Here is a 12,464-nt window from a genome sequence, read left to right as displayed (position 1 = left end):
TTTCTGCTAAAACATTTTTGGAAGTACTCTAATATTAAAAGCTAAGATTTTATATTTTAGTCTATAAAATTTTGCATATTTTCTGGTAGTTTTACCTCATTTATTCATTATAAATACTGTATGGCATGAATTTAAAAAATATTGAAATATGCTTAAAAACGAGAAAAGACACCATATCTCAAAATTTTGATCATTGACCTCATATAAATAATATGCCAACAGAATAAGATCAATATAAGTAGTTTAATACTATAAATGTTTTTGTATTATCATCATTCAATTTTTTGTAAAATTGGATCAAAAATGGGTAGGAGTTTGAAAAGTGATAGAGGAAATTCGGACTGGAATATTTATAGAAATTGTGAAGGAAAACTTAATGCTTTGTATGTATTTAGTGTCACTGCCATTCATAAATTGTATTTCATTTTCAAAAGTGTTGAGCAATTTGTATAATTTTCACAATTAAGAAAATCTCAATCATAGTATAAAATTTTCAGTGATTTTCCTTTAATTTTCCAAAAATATACAATGGACATTAACTAAAAAAGTAGGTCATTGACCTACTTTTTTGAAAATGAAAAATAACACTACAATAAAAGGTCTATAACACTCACTAGTTGGTTTTTCATTATCATCAGTGGAATTTTTTTCATTCTGAGTAAACGTCATCCTTAACTGAAGACTAATTAAACTGCTCGGGCGATGTTCGTGTATGTAACAAATTATTGTCTAATTAAACAAAAGTATTGTCTTGATAATTTATGTACGTGATTATGTATTTAAAAACAACAGGGGGGGGGGGGGTGTATAAATTGGAATTAAAAATCCGGGTGCTGAAATGTCCCTGTGAAAAAGCGATCCTAACATAACGATTTTTTTTTTATCATTTCGTTGGGGTTTTTTTAGAGCAAAAAATCCCCAAATCTTTGATGATTTCACATTTTTAATACGTCATACTCACTTAATTCAGAATAACATTTTAAGATACGTTTTTAGTCTTTGGATTTTTGTTGAATAAATCACATTGAACGAATACATTTACGCAAGACTTACTTTTATTTTTCTTCAATTGCACAAGCGACATCCAACAAGAAAGCTGTTCAACATGGATTTATACGAAACACACGACGATGGTCCAGGTTTTGTGGGAATCAAGTTTTGTAAAGAATGGTTCGTTTTGTTGGTTTAAATGTTTTATATAAATCTCAATTTCGGTCAGGAATAACTTTCTAGACTAGCGTTATGCGTCGGGAATAGTCAGCTATATCGGGGTATCTGGTTCATCAGGTTGGGACAAATCGCCCAAATGGGATATAATAGCCCGTTCGGGATATAAAAAAAGTTTTTCTCTATGTCTATAGTTTGTAAGATTGATCCACAAGACGTTTTGGATAAACAGAGGGATCAATATCCGTAATAATACGGTTTGCGACGTTTTTCTCTTAGGGCCCCCAGAGTCAACGCTAAGGGATCTCCTTGCTCCAGCGTCACAAACTTTTGTGGGTTCTGTGTTTTACTATAAGAACCTATTAAAGACGAACACACGTTTCTGTTGAATCAAGTGTATTATACGAACAAGTTGTAAATGTACATCCAAATGGCTCTCTCTCCTAGCTCTCTTCCTTCTGGCTCTCGGCTCTCTCTCACATTCTCTCTCTCTCCCCCTTTTATACACTGCCCAGAGACATAATGATGTTAGGGCGTTAGGGCAGCAGGGTCCGGTACCGAGGCCTGCTACACCATTAGGGCAGCAGGCTCCAGTATTAGGGCCTGCTACGCCGTTAGGGCACCTGTTAGGGCAGCAGGCTCCAGTATTAGGGCCTGCTACGCCGTTAGGGCACCTGTTAGGGCAGCAGGCTCCAGTATTAGGGCCTACTGCACTATCAGGGCACTAAAATTAGGGCACCATAATTAGGGCACCAATTATAAAACAAATTAACAGTAGTTATTTATAAAACAATAATGCCTAATACAAAAACACTACAGGTTTATATAGAAAAAGTTGTTTACTAAAACTTGTTACCTTTCATCTATTCTAATGCGGATTTATGCAAAAAATTTCAAAAAATATATATTTTTTTTATTTTTTCACTTCAAATTTATATCCCATTTAGGCTATTATATCCCAAACGGGCTATTAAATCCAGTTTGGGTGATTGGTCCCAACCTGTTCATTTGCCCCATCTACCTGTCTGCCCGAGTCCGTTCACCCAGAGTCCGTTCACTCTATTTATCGTTCGCCCTAAACCTTGTTCCCTCCACCTTAACCTCAAAAATAAACCACATCATCTAAAAATCTATTTCAATTTACTCTTAACTTTGTGAAATTAATGATAAATTAATTTTTACTTTTATATTTAGTTAAACTTGCTTTACTTCCAATAACTTTTTCTTCCATTTTTTTTCTTAAAAAAGATGTAATTGGTTTAATTTAATTATTAAATATTTATGCTGTAAATTATAAATTACTGTCTTGTTGTTTTTTAAAAATGATTCGCTTGATGTTTTTAAACAAAGAAATTGAGACATTAATTCGCCAATTTAGAAGCTGAGCAGCAGATGCAGTTCAGTTCAGCGGATGAGTACCTATTCTATCTTTGAAGAATTTGTATAACCAAGCACAACACAATCCTTTAATCTGTAAATGAGATATATACGGGGATGGAACATGAAACTGTATTTGTTCACTGTAAACCATAATTAAATAATTAATTTGCAATGTCGTCTTGTCTTTATCAGGTCAGTCAGTTGGTTATTATTATTTAAAGGTGCTATAATGGTGCTGTTTTATATAATCATATATTTCTTCATAATGTTTATAATGGTCAGAATGCAAAAAAATACAATTACATTAATTCTGTATTATAATAAGGCGAACGGAATCAAGGGCGAAGAAACCTAGGGGGAATGGAAACTAGGGCGATTTGTGCCAAGGGCGAATGTATTTTAGTGCAAATGAACATACATTCCTATATTAGTGTAAAACTCAAGAAAATATATCAAGCCTCCATTAAAGTGAAGGGCCACTGCTGGGGCATTTTCTTTTTTTTGGTTAAACAAAACATGCGGGAGTCTGGGCAGTTTACTCATTATACAGTTTAAAAGTTGACATTTAATTATTCATGTTTAAAAATTTATAGATTAACATTACTTGAATGGCCTGAATATCTTATCGCAGTCAAAATTCATGAATTTAGTCTTGCTCATCCTCAAAAAGTTGCTCCGTCGATCACCGATATAATGAATAAACAATGACTCCCGTACATTGACATCTGTGCCAACTAGAGATATTAATATACATTGTAGAACTTGTTTTTCAATCTTTGTAAAATAAATAAAGTGCCGTTTTTTTAGTCAAAATAATAAATTGGTGAATTGTCCAGCCTGCATTTCATCCCAATTTTTTTTAGAGCAGTTTATCAAAATGCATGTTCGTTCACCCTAATTTGCATTTGCCTGAAGTCTGTTTTCCCTAAAATTTGTTCGCCCAAGTTCTGCTCGTCATATATTTAAACAGATCTTTAAGATTTCTCTGTGTAAATACAGAATTAAATAAACAATAGAACTGCATATAAAGGATCAAAGTTCGCAGTGTTTCCTAAGACCAGAGCTGACATGGATACCGGTATGGAGTGAACAAGGTATAGGGTGAACTATAATAATGGCGAACAGACTCTGGGCAAACTGACGCAGGTGAACAGGAGGATAGGGTGATAAACCAGATACAAGTTTATCATCATAATCAATTAAACTTTTGTTAATGCTGCATTTACAGGTTTGTAAAACTAATGAATCCCTAATTTTTTTTTCAGTAACAATATGTTGTATCCAAAAGAAGACAAAGAAAACAAACTGTTGTTATATGCTGTAAGTATTTGAGAATTTACTGAGAAATATACATGCCAAGTGACTTGCAGGAATATTGTTAATTTATAATACATGGAGCATACTAAATAAGAACTTCATAGAATATCAATTATCATTTGTTTTCACTTTAATCATAAAATGTAGTTTTCAAAGTACATTTTGTACATCTTCTTTGTCATCATATTTCCAATTCAAACCTCCGGAAATGTTTACATTTGTATAAGCCCAAGATAAAAATAAAATAATTGTGTTTTAATATTTATGTATTGACTCTGAAAATAAAAAGCGTAATATTGGTTAAATTTTAATAATATTTAAGTGCCGAAACTGTGATTACCAAGAGGAGGCAACCAATCCCTGCATCTATGTAAACAAGATCACCCATGAAGTCGAGTAAGTTGGACAGCTTATATTTTCCACCTAATTTGTCATGTTTTTCATTCAGAATAGACAATTCACACTTGAAACAATGATAACAATTGTTCATGTTTCAGTTAATATACTCAAAATATTTACTCTCAAGTTCATGGTATGATTTCTTTGCCTTGATCAGTTCTTTTTAGTGGAAAGAGGATTACAATTTTGGAGGTAAAACTCTTAGTTCACATTGAAGTATATTTTCTTATTTCATGTTCAGTGGAATGCAATATTCTTTTAGTGAGCTGACACAGATTATTGGGGACGTGATAGCCGACCCAACCCTGCCCCGAACAGAGGACCACCCTTGTCCCAAGTGTGCCCACAAAGAATCCGTCTTCTTTCAGTCTCACAGCACCAAGGCAGAGGTACGTAGTCTCTTCTGTCTGGGAGAGCTACTGTAAAATCCTAATTAAACACGAGGAATCAATATCCGCGTAAAATCGTGAGAAGCCTGTCTCGCGAATTTTAAAATCTCACTTTTAATTTTTGCCCATATGTATTAAACTACACGAGACTATGATAAAATTTTGGCATTCACAATTTCATGTTTTCGTGGATAACTGTTTATTTGCAGAATTAAGTACTCATGTAATAAGGAATCTATAGTATCTGCTGCCAACAGGTGCTTGCACAGATTCTTTATTCAAGTTGATGTTTTTTTACAGGAAGGCATGCGACTCTACTATGTTTGCACCAACCCCCAGTGTGTGCATCGCTGGACCGAGTAGACAATTCGTTTATCACCTTTTCCAACACACAGTAACATACCCATTGAAAATACCATTGAATCACTAGTGCAGGCTTCATTACCTTAAAGAATTCAGGATGCAGACCCCAGAAGAGCAAAATGACTCTTATGGCATTCCAAAAATTCTTGACAATTCTTGTAATGTCTTATTGTTTTAATAAATATATACTTGTAATAGTTCATACTTGTCAGAAAAGGAGTTGTTATATTTTAACAAGTACAAAAACTGGCACCCCAGGTAAGGTATACAAAGAGGGCCTCTGCGGAGGTATTACCTCAAGCAATTTGTATGTAATTTCAAATAAAATCATTATTATAAAAAAAAAAAAAAAAAAAAAAAGTACAAAATTATAATTTGAAAGCTCTGTGTTAGAACACTTTATATTAAATGCATGAGGTGCCTCATAGAAAATTGATACATTTATCAATAACCCCAAAGCTTCCTTGGCACATTTTAAAATTTGTTTTTTCTCTTTGATACCTTGCTGGCAAAATGCAAGAGCATAAAGTGACTGCTCCCAAAACCACCCCTGAGGTAGTGGCCTAGATGTTTGGGTATAGACAGAGGCCATGAAGCATTATGTAAAGCTAAACTCTCTGACATCAAATACACATACTAGTATGTCTTGAAAAATCGAACTTTAATCCAAGCCACATTTGATCAACAAATCCTTATAAGATGTTTAACAATCATTGAAAAATAAAACTTTATTTCAGTTTGCATGTTTCTGCATTCATAAACACAAGAGTACCTTCTTGTGGTTAAAATAAACAGCCAATAATAATTATAAATTTATACAAATCAATATAAACTGTTAACAATTTTCAGAGAAGGATATAAAATGATATAAAATGATTTATCACAAGCTATATACTTGGCTTTTAAAAAATAAAACAGAAATCTTTAACACTATTAATCTGGCATATTTTAACAAATAAAAAGTTCCAAGATATGGGATCCTAGAAGTCTGTTAGCTGACAGTTCAAAACAAAGTTCAAAATCAATTCCTCTGTTTACAACATAAACTGAACACTAATCAAACTAATTTCTGGCTTTTTTCAGCAGGTTGTGGAGGAAAGTCTTCAGGAGAAATCTGTTTGGTTTCCCTTCCTCAGGCCCTTGAGAAGGTTTGGCTCCCGTGTCTGCTTGTCTTCGCATCACACCCAGTTCCAGACTTTTGCAGTAACTTTGGTCTGCTTTCCCCTGTTTCACACCTGGTTCCAGACCTTTGTTATAGTGACCTTGGTTTGCGCAAGAGGATGGGATGGAACTCTTGCCTGTTGCTGGTTTGATGGAGTGTTCCGCCTTGCCTCCGATAGTAGGTTGTGATTTTACAGAGGGATAAACCACTCTGGTCATTCTTCCTCCCTGAGAATGGGGTCGTCTGGAGGTATTTTCCTGTGTGATGGTGTATGACTTTTTTCTGGGTACTTCCTCTACAAAGTCTTTTGAAGCACATTTTGCTTGCTTCAATTTCAGATCTTTTTCTCTAGCCCGAGATTCTGAATGGCCTCTATCACTAAGAAGTCCTTTCCTGCACATTTCACCTTGAAGAGCCTTTGGATGTGGCTTTGATGCTGCACTTAATTTGCTTTGATCTCTTTGCCTTAGTGTCACATATTCATTGTGATAAAATCTGCTTTGAAATTGAGTCTGTGGTGTTGAGTGTTGATTGTTGAGCACATGTACCGTATATACTCGCCTATAAGTACGGCTCGCCTATAAGTCGGGTGTCTTTTTTCAGTATTATTTTGGAGGATTTGCCATTGACCCGCTTATAAGTCGGGTAACTTTTTCAGGATAATCGGTCTAGAGAATTTTCCTAAATTTGCGATATTTTTTCATCAAATTCTTAATTTTTTTTTCATAATTCCCTAAGATAAATAGTTTACAGATTCTTTCAATACAGATACCACATTTTACAATAATTACGTTTTTCTTTCATAATATTTTTTAGGACAAAGATTAATGTCAATAAAATTATGATATGTTACCATTAATATCTAATTTTCTCTTATTTTTCTCTTTCAGTACGGATATTTCATATAATACTCTTAATAAACTTGTTAACTTGTTCTACTTTCACATTAAATTCTTATCTTGAGTTATCCTTCCTGACGTGAAAAAAATTAAGTACACCGATCTCGATCAATATAAATATTCTACTACCGGTAAATGAAGAACGAAGACAATCCAATATATCAACTCATGTTTATTCAAGAAACATAAATAACAACAAATATTATTTCATATGCATAGCGTAATCAATACGAACAAATAATTCTACATTTGTATTAAAGAGTTCACAGTCACATTCACATTTTAATTGTTCACTAGCTCACTCGCGGATATCCTCTGGGGTGAATCCTAGGAATTCTTCATCGCCGTTGTCTTCGAAGAGAAGCTTCATCTGCAACTCAGATAAGGGAATGTCATCGTAGAAATCGTCATCACTATCCATATTCGCCGGTTCCTCGGGCACCATGGTTTCGGATTCACTATCGGCAGAATCAGGTCCTGACACTAAATCACTGTAAAGGGCATCGTCCTCAGATCCGTCCATGTTGTTGCTTATTCCACACTTCTTAAAAGAATGGCATACAATATCCGTAGACACTGAGTCCCAGGCTTCTTTTATCCAACCGACGATCACACTGTAACTCGGCCTCTTCAGATTTCCTCCTGCTGTAAATTCCTTCTCTCCGTTTATCATCCAGTTAGTCCACAGCTCGCGCATCTTTGTCTTGAACGGCTTGTTCAGGGACACATCCAGTGGCTGTAAAACTGAAGTGCAACCCCCGGGAATCACAGCTTGAGTCACCTTCATGGATTTCAGAGTTTTTTTCACTTTATCCCCTAGGTGTCCGCGGAACATGTCCCACACAAGCAGACTCTTTCTGTTAATCAGGGCGCCGGGACGGGTCGACCACACTTTCTCCAGCCACACGTTACACAGATCTTCGTTCATCCACCCTTTTTCATTCACATACACTAACACTCCGGCTGGAAGTTTCTCCTTTGGCATAGTCTTCCGTTTAAACACCACCATCGGCTTTAATTTCGTTCCGTCGGCCATACAACTTAACACCACAGTCATATATGATTTCTCTGCTCCTGTTGTTTTCACTGACACTGTTTTTTCACCTTTAAAATGAACAGTCCGGTTTGATGGTAAGTCAAATGAAATCGGCGTCTCGTCCATGTTTCCGATGGCTGCAAGGGGGAAGTTATGGAGTCTGCGGTGCTTCAACACGAAACGATGGAAATTCTCCACTTTCTTCTCGACATCGGTTGGAAGTTTCTGGGCGATGTGGGTCCTCTGACGAATGGCGAGGCCATGTCGATTCATAAAGCGGGTACACCATCCAGCCGATGTCTTGAAGTCCTTGTGGGCGATGGTCTTGTCTTCTTTCACTCTTTGCAGGGCTTGCACTCTGATGGCACCGCGTGTCACAATGTATCCCTGCTGACGCAATTCTGTCACCCAGTTCAACAGGTCTTTCTCAAGCGCCTCTAGAGGGGATGGGTTCCGTCTCATCTTCTTCAGGGGACGATCTAAGGAGAGGAGTTCCGTCTTCTTCTTTCGCCAATCTCTGACCAGCTTCTCGTTGACCCCATACTCTCGTTCTGCAGCAGCGTTGCTATGTTGTTCTGCATACGACACAACTTTAAGCTTAAAGTTGGAATCGTAAGCGTTTCTTTGTCTCTTGGGCATGATGACTGTTTGATAACGAACTAATTTTTTTCGTGAATTTATGTTAAAATTAATAATTATGAGATGCTCATTGTCCACGCTTGCTATAAAAATAATTGGGAGGTACTCGTTGTCAACGCTAATTACAAAACTAATTAGGAGGTACTCAATGTCCAAGCTCTATAAATAATAATTATGTGTCGGTAGTTGATGCAGTGTACCGTTATATTACATAATCATATAGCCCCTCATTATATCTTAAAATACTGTTGTCGCTAACAAGATCGCAATGCCTTTGAATTAACCCCTTTCCAATGAATGAACTAGTGCCTGGGGCATATTTAAATATATCTGCCGATGCGTGTGTTGTTTTTGCAGACACGTATACCGTTTACCATTGAGCTGGAGACAATTGACTATTGTTAGATACCTTGTAAAAACGACATACAATAACATTCAAAAATAAAATACTGTATTGCATTTTTATTTGCATATACTTAATATTAACTCATCTGATTAAATCGAACTATGAAGTCGGGATCGTAGTCCATATATTAAACACGTGATCTTTAATGGCGTCCAAATTTCACAAACTAAGAGATTTATACCCTGAAAGTAAAATACCTGACTGTTATGAGTCCAAACGTGATTTTTAACTTACAGATGCATCATAATCCACTTAAGTGCAGATACCGTTGTCCAATTCCCCGGTAAATACGAAAAAAAATAATCAATAAACAAAATAAAATGTATTTGTTTACTTATCATGTTATTTCAAAATGTGTTTGTGTGTGTGTAAATATATTTATATAAAACTGTAAGAAAAGTCCATATATAACACGTGACTTGTTATGGAGTCTAAAATCCAAGAAATTTCTGCTCTGAAAAAAGAACCTGAAAGTATGTCACGCCTATAAGTCGGACCCCTACTTTGCACTTAATTTTCTACTCCCAAAATACCGACTTATAAGCGAGTATATACGGTAATGAATGATTTCTCTTTTGGTGAAACTCTCTGAACTTCGTGTTTTCAAACGAGGAACCCTTTTTTGTCAATGCATTAGGTGCCTTTACAACACCATCGACACACTCTTTTTTCACACACACTTTCTTACCAGAGCTTTTATTAAGAGTGGGTTGTGTTCTAAATGTCACCACTTTCTCCTTTCTCCCCAAATCTGCTTGCTGTATTTTACTGGATGCAGTTACAGGGGTTGAAGGATGTGGTCTCTCTGCCTTATTTTGTATACCAGTAAATGACCCAGTTGGTTTTTTGTCAATGCATTTGTACATTCCATCTACTCCTAGAGGTTCCTTTGCCTGTATCTTCTCTTTCACTCCTGTCTGAATCAGTGGATGCCAGATTAAGCTTCTATCAGGTGACCGTTCCACCATACAGTGTCTGTTTAGGAAGCTTGCAGTGTTCACTGTACATTTTTGTTTGGGCAGATCACAATGCATTTGGTAGGCTTGGGGAGAATGATATAACACCGGAGTTTTCAACTTATTCTTTCCACTGGGCGTTACTCTTTGATGTGGAGAATTTGTTTTTGTAGATAAGGTTTCCTTGTTATAATTGTTGTCTTGTGGACTTCTTTCATATACACCAGTATTCTGTTGCCAAGCATTTTTTTGCTGTACCATGGTTCTCATGAGAGGGTTGGTTTGTGTGTCAATCTTCAATTTCAAAGGATCAGTCGACACAAATGTTACACTTTCATTTAGATTGATAAGCAGATTCTCTTCATGATTTCTCTGCAAGCATGGATCAGCTTTTGCAGGGAACTGCTGAATTTTATTGGGAGCTTTGCCAATCTGAGTCTTCAGTTCCACATTTGACACTGTATGTGGTGTACTTTGCACAGAACAGCATATTTGGCCTTTCCTCTCAACATCTGTTGACTTTTGGCCACCATCATCCTCCTCTTCATTTTCTGTCCATTCTATTGTTGGATCCTCTCCAGTGTTCAACATAATCCTCCCAAAAGTGTCTGGTTCGGTCATAGCTAGCTCCCATTTCTCCTGGATTTCCTGCGGACACCTGGCATTTCTCTTGCCTTCTTTCTGCTGATGACTGGCCACCTCCATCGCTAAGTCGTAGAGCCTGTTCATGATCTCGGGAGAGTACCGGCAGCTGTAGACCATCACACTACTGTAGCAGTAGGACAGGTTATTGAGCTCCTCCACCGGGAACTTGTTCCAGTGGACGGCCAGGAATCGACGACGTCTCTGCCAGAATGCAAGACTTTCCTGTTTACCTCTCAGCTTGTCAATGTTCTCTGTAAAAGGCTGCATGGTCTCTCTTTTCTTAAATATATATGCAAGAACATTACATTTGAGTAGCAGTGTACAAAAATTCACAGCACTAAAAAACAAGTTTGTATAAAACTGATTTTAAATATTAATAAATTTATTACTTTTTCATAGCCAACAAGATATATTCATATTCAAGTTGTTTCCAATTCATCTTCAATAAAACTTTCAGTCAAAGAGATAAATTGAATACCACATTGTATATGAATATATCTTGAAAATTTTTCCTTTCACCGATTTTAATTGCACTTCTTTCACAGGTTGGTATATTTTTTTTTTAATTAAAAATCGTCCAAATGTGCTGCATCAATATCTTGGGACAGACTAGATAAAAATAAACACAGCAGAGGGTGTATTATTTTTTGTTTTAGCTCCATCATTGATTCAGGCTTGGGTGCAAAAACATCCACAGAAGAATTATTTGTCAGCCAATTATGAGGGACTGAACAGGCACCTGTACCAAAGAATTTTACTTTTTTAATCAACCAGAAAAGGAAAACATTTTACAATTTGTTGAGAGTATTTCAATACACAAAGCCAGGGTTTAGTGTCCATATCAGGGTGTTGTTCTATAATCGCAATGCCATGGAATCTTATGTTCTAAGGATGTAAATATTCAATCTGACCCATTTAACCAGTTGGACTGTTTCTCCTACATGGCATTCCTAAAAAGCACACCCTGTTAAAGGACATATCGCATGTTTTTCAATTTTCGGAATTTTTTTTCACCGGCCTGAAATCTTTTAACAATTTTTTTAATGTAGAATAATGAATTTTGCATGTGTGAATATGAATTACATGTTTTTTTAAAAGTCATGACTCATAGATTAAAAGTGTTTCTTTATTCCTTGGGCGGAGATGAATTACTTAGTACATGGTTTTTTTTTTTAGTCATGGCTCATAGTCTTCATTCCTTGGGCGGAGATGAATTACCTAAAAACTTCATTACATGTACTTGATTTTAATTAAAATCACAATTTTTACGTACCTGCTACAATACTAGTATATATAATACAGTATTCAGCTTGGCTTGATATTTTAATTTGGACCGATATAACGTTTCCATCAGTCCAAATATCAACCCTAAACGAACATCTAAGAGTATTGTGTCTTATCTCTCATTCTCTGATCGATTCATCGACTGAATGCGATTGATGCATATGATTGATCGATATTATTCTTGTTTTTGTGGGGGTGGGGACCCATCATGTGCATGTGTGCTTTTTTGGGGGGGGTGGGTGGGTTCGCAATTATTATGGTTAAAAAAATCTATCTTCTTTATACGAGTTCAAATAATTCTTAACTAGGAGACAGTCTTACTGTCGGTCAATACGTACCCGTTTCCCCTCGCATCCCAAGGAAACACGTGTTCGTCTGTCAAATGTTTATCACGTGATATGTTTTGATTGGTCGATGAGATC

The 12,464-nt window shown here is 36.0% G+C and overlaps 2 protein-coding genes across 2 annotated transcripts; one reads left to right on the top strand and one right to left on the bottom strand.

Annotated features, from left to right (window-relative positions):
- Positions 1-947: 947 nt before the first annotated feature.
- On the top strand, positions 948-5,215 carry LOC128178765 (DNA-directed RNA polymerase II subunit RPB9-like). The gene is made up of 5 exons (XM_052846084.1): positions 948-1,170; positions 3,813-3,867; positions 4,187-4,260; positions 4,526-4,652; positions 4,953-5,215. Exons 1-5 carry the CDS (start codon positions 1,106-1,108, stop codon positions 5,013-5,015), a joined length of 384 nt encoding a protein of 127 aa, XP_052702044.1. The 5' UTR covers positions 948-1,105; the 3' UTR covers positions 5,016-5,215.
- Positions 5,216-5,679: 464 nt separating this feature from the next.
- On the bottom strand, positions 5,680-12,424 carry LOC128178764 (uncharacterized). The gene is made up of 3 exons (XM_052846083.1): positions 12,381-12,424; positions 9,719-11,037; positions 5,680-6,726 (listed from the first exon to the last, which is right to left on the bottom strand). The coding sequence occupies exons 2-3, from the start codon at positions 11,023-11,025 to the stop codon at positions 6,078-6,080; spliced, it is 1,956 nt and encodes a 651-aa protein (XP_052702043.1). The 5' UTR covers positions 11,026-11,037; positions 12,381-12,424; the 3' UTR covers positions 5,680-6,077.
- Between the last annotated feature and the right edge of the window lie 40 nt (positions 12,425-12,464).

Source organism: Crassostrea angulata, chromosome 3, assembly GCF_025612915.1.
Source record: "Crassostrea angulata isolate pt1a10 chromosome 3, ASM2561291v2, whole genome shotgun sequence".
Taxonomy (NCBI): domain Eukaryota; kingdom Metazoa; phylum Mollusca; class Bivalvia; order Ostreida; family Ostreidae; genus Magallana; species Magallana angulata.
This window is presented reverse-complemented; position numbering and strand designations above follow the sequence as displayed.

Excerpts from the sequence above, each read along its gene's own strand:
- LOC128178765 (XM_052846084.1), top strand. The coding sequence starts at position 1,106 with ATGGATTTATACGAAACACACGACGATGGTCCAGGTTTTGTGGGAATC. Across the intron at positions 3,868-4,186 it reads ACAAACTGTTGTTATATGCT|TGCCGAAACTGTGATTACCA; the intron begins GTAAGTATTTGA and ends ATAATATTTAAG. Across the intron at positions 4,653-4,952 it reads CTCACAGCACCAAGGCAGAG|GAAGGCATGCGACTCTACTA; the intron begins GTACGTAGTCTC and ends GTTTTTTTACAG.
- LOC128178764 (XM_052846083.1), bottom strand. The coding sequence starts at position 11,025 with ATGCAGCCTTTTACAGAGAACATTGACAAGCTGAGAGGTAAACAGGAA. Across the intron at positions 6,727-9,718 it reads CACCAAAAGAGAAATCATTC|GGTACATGTGCTCAACAATC; the intron begins ATTACCGTATAT and ends GCGAGTATATAC.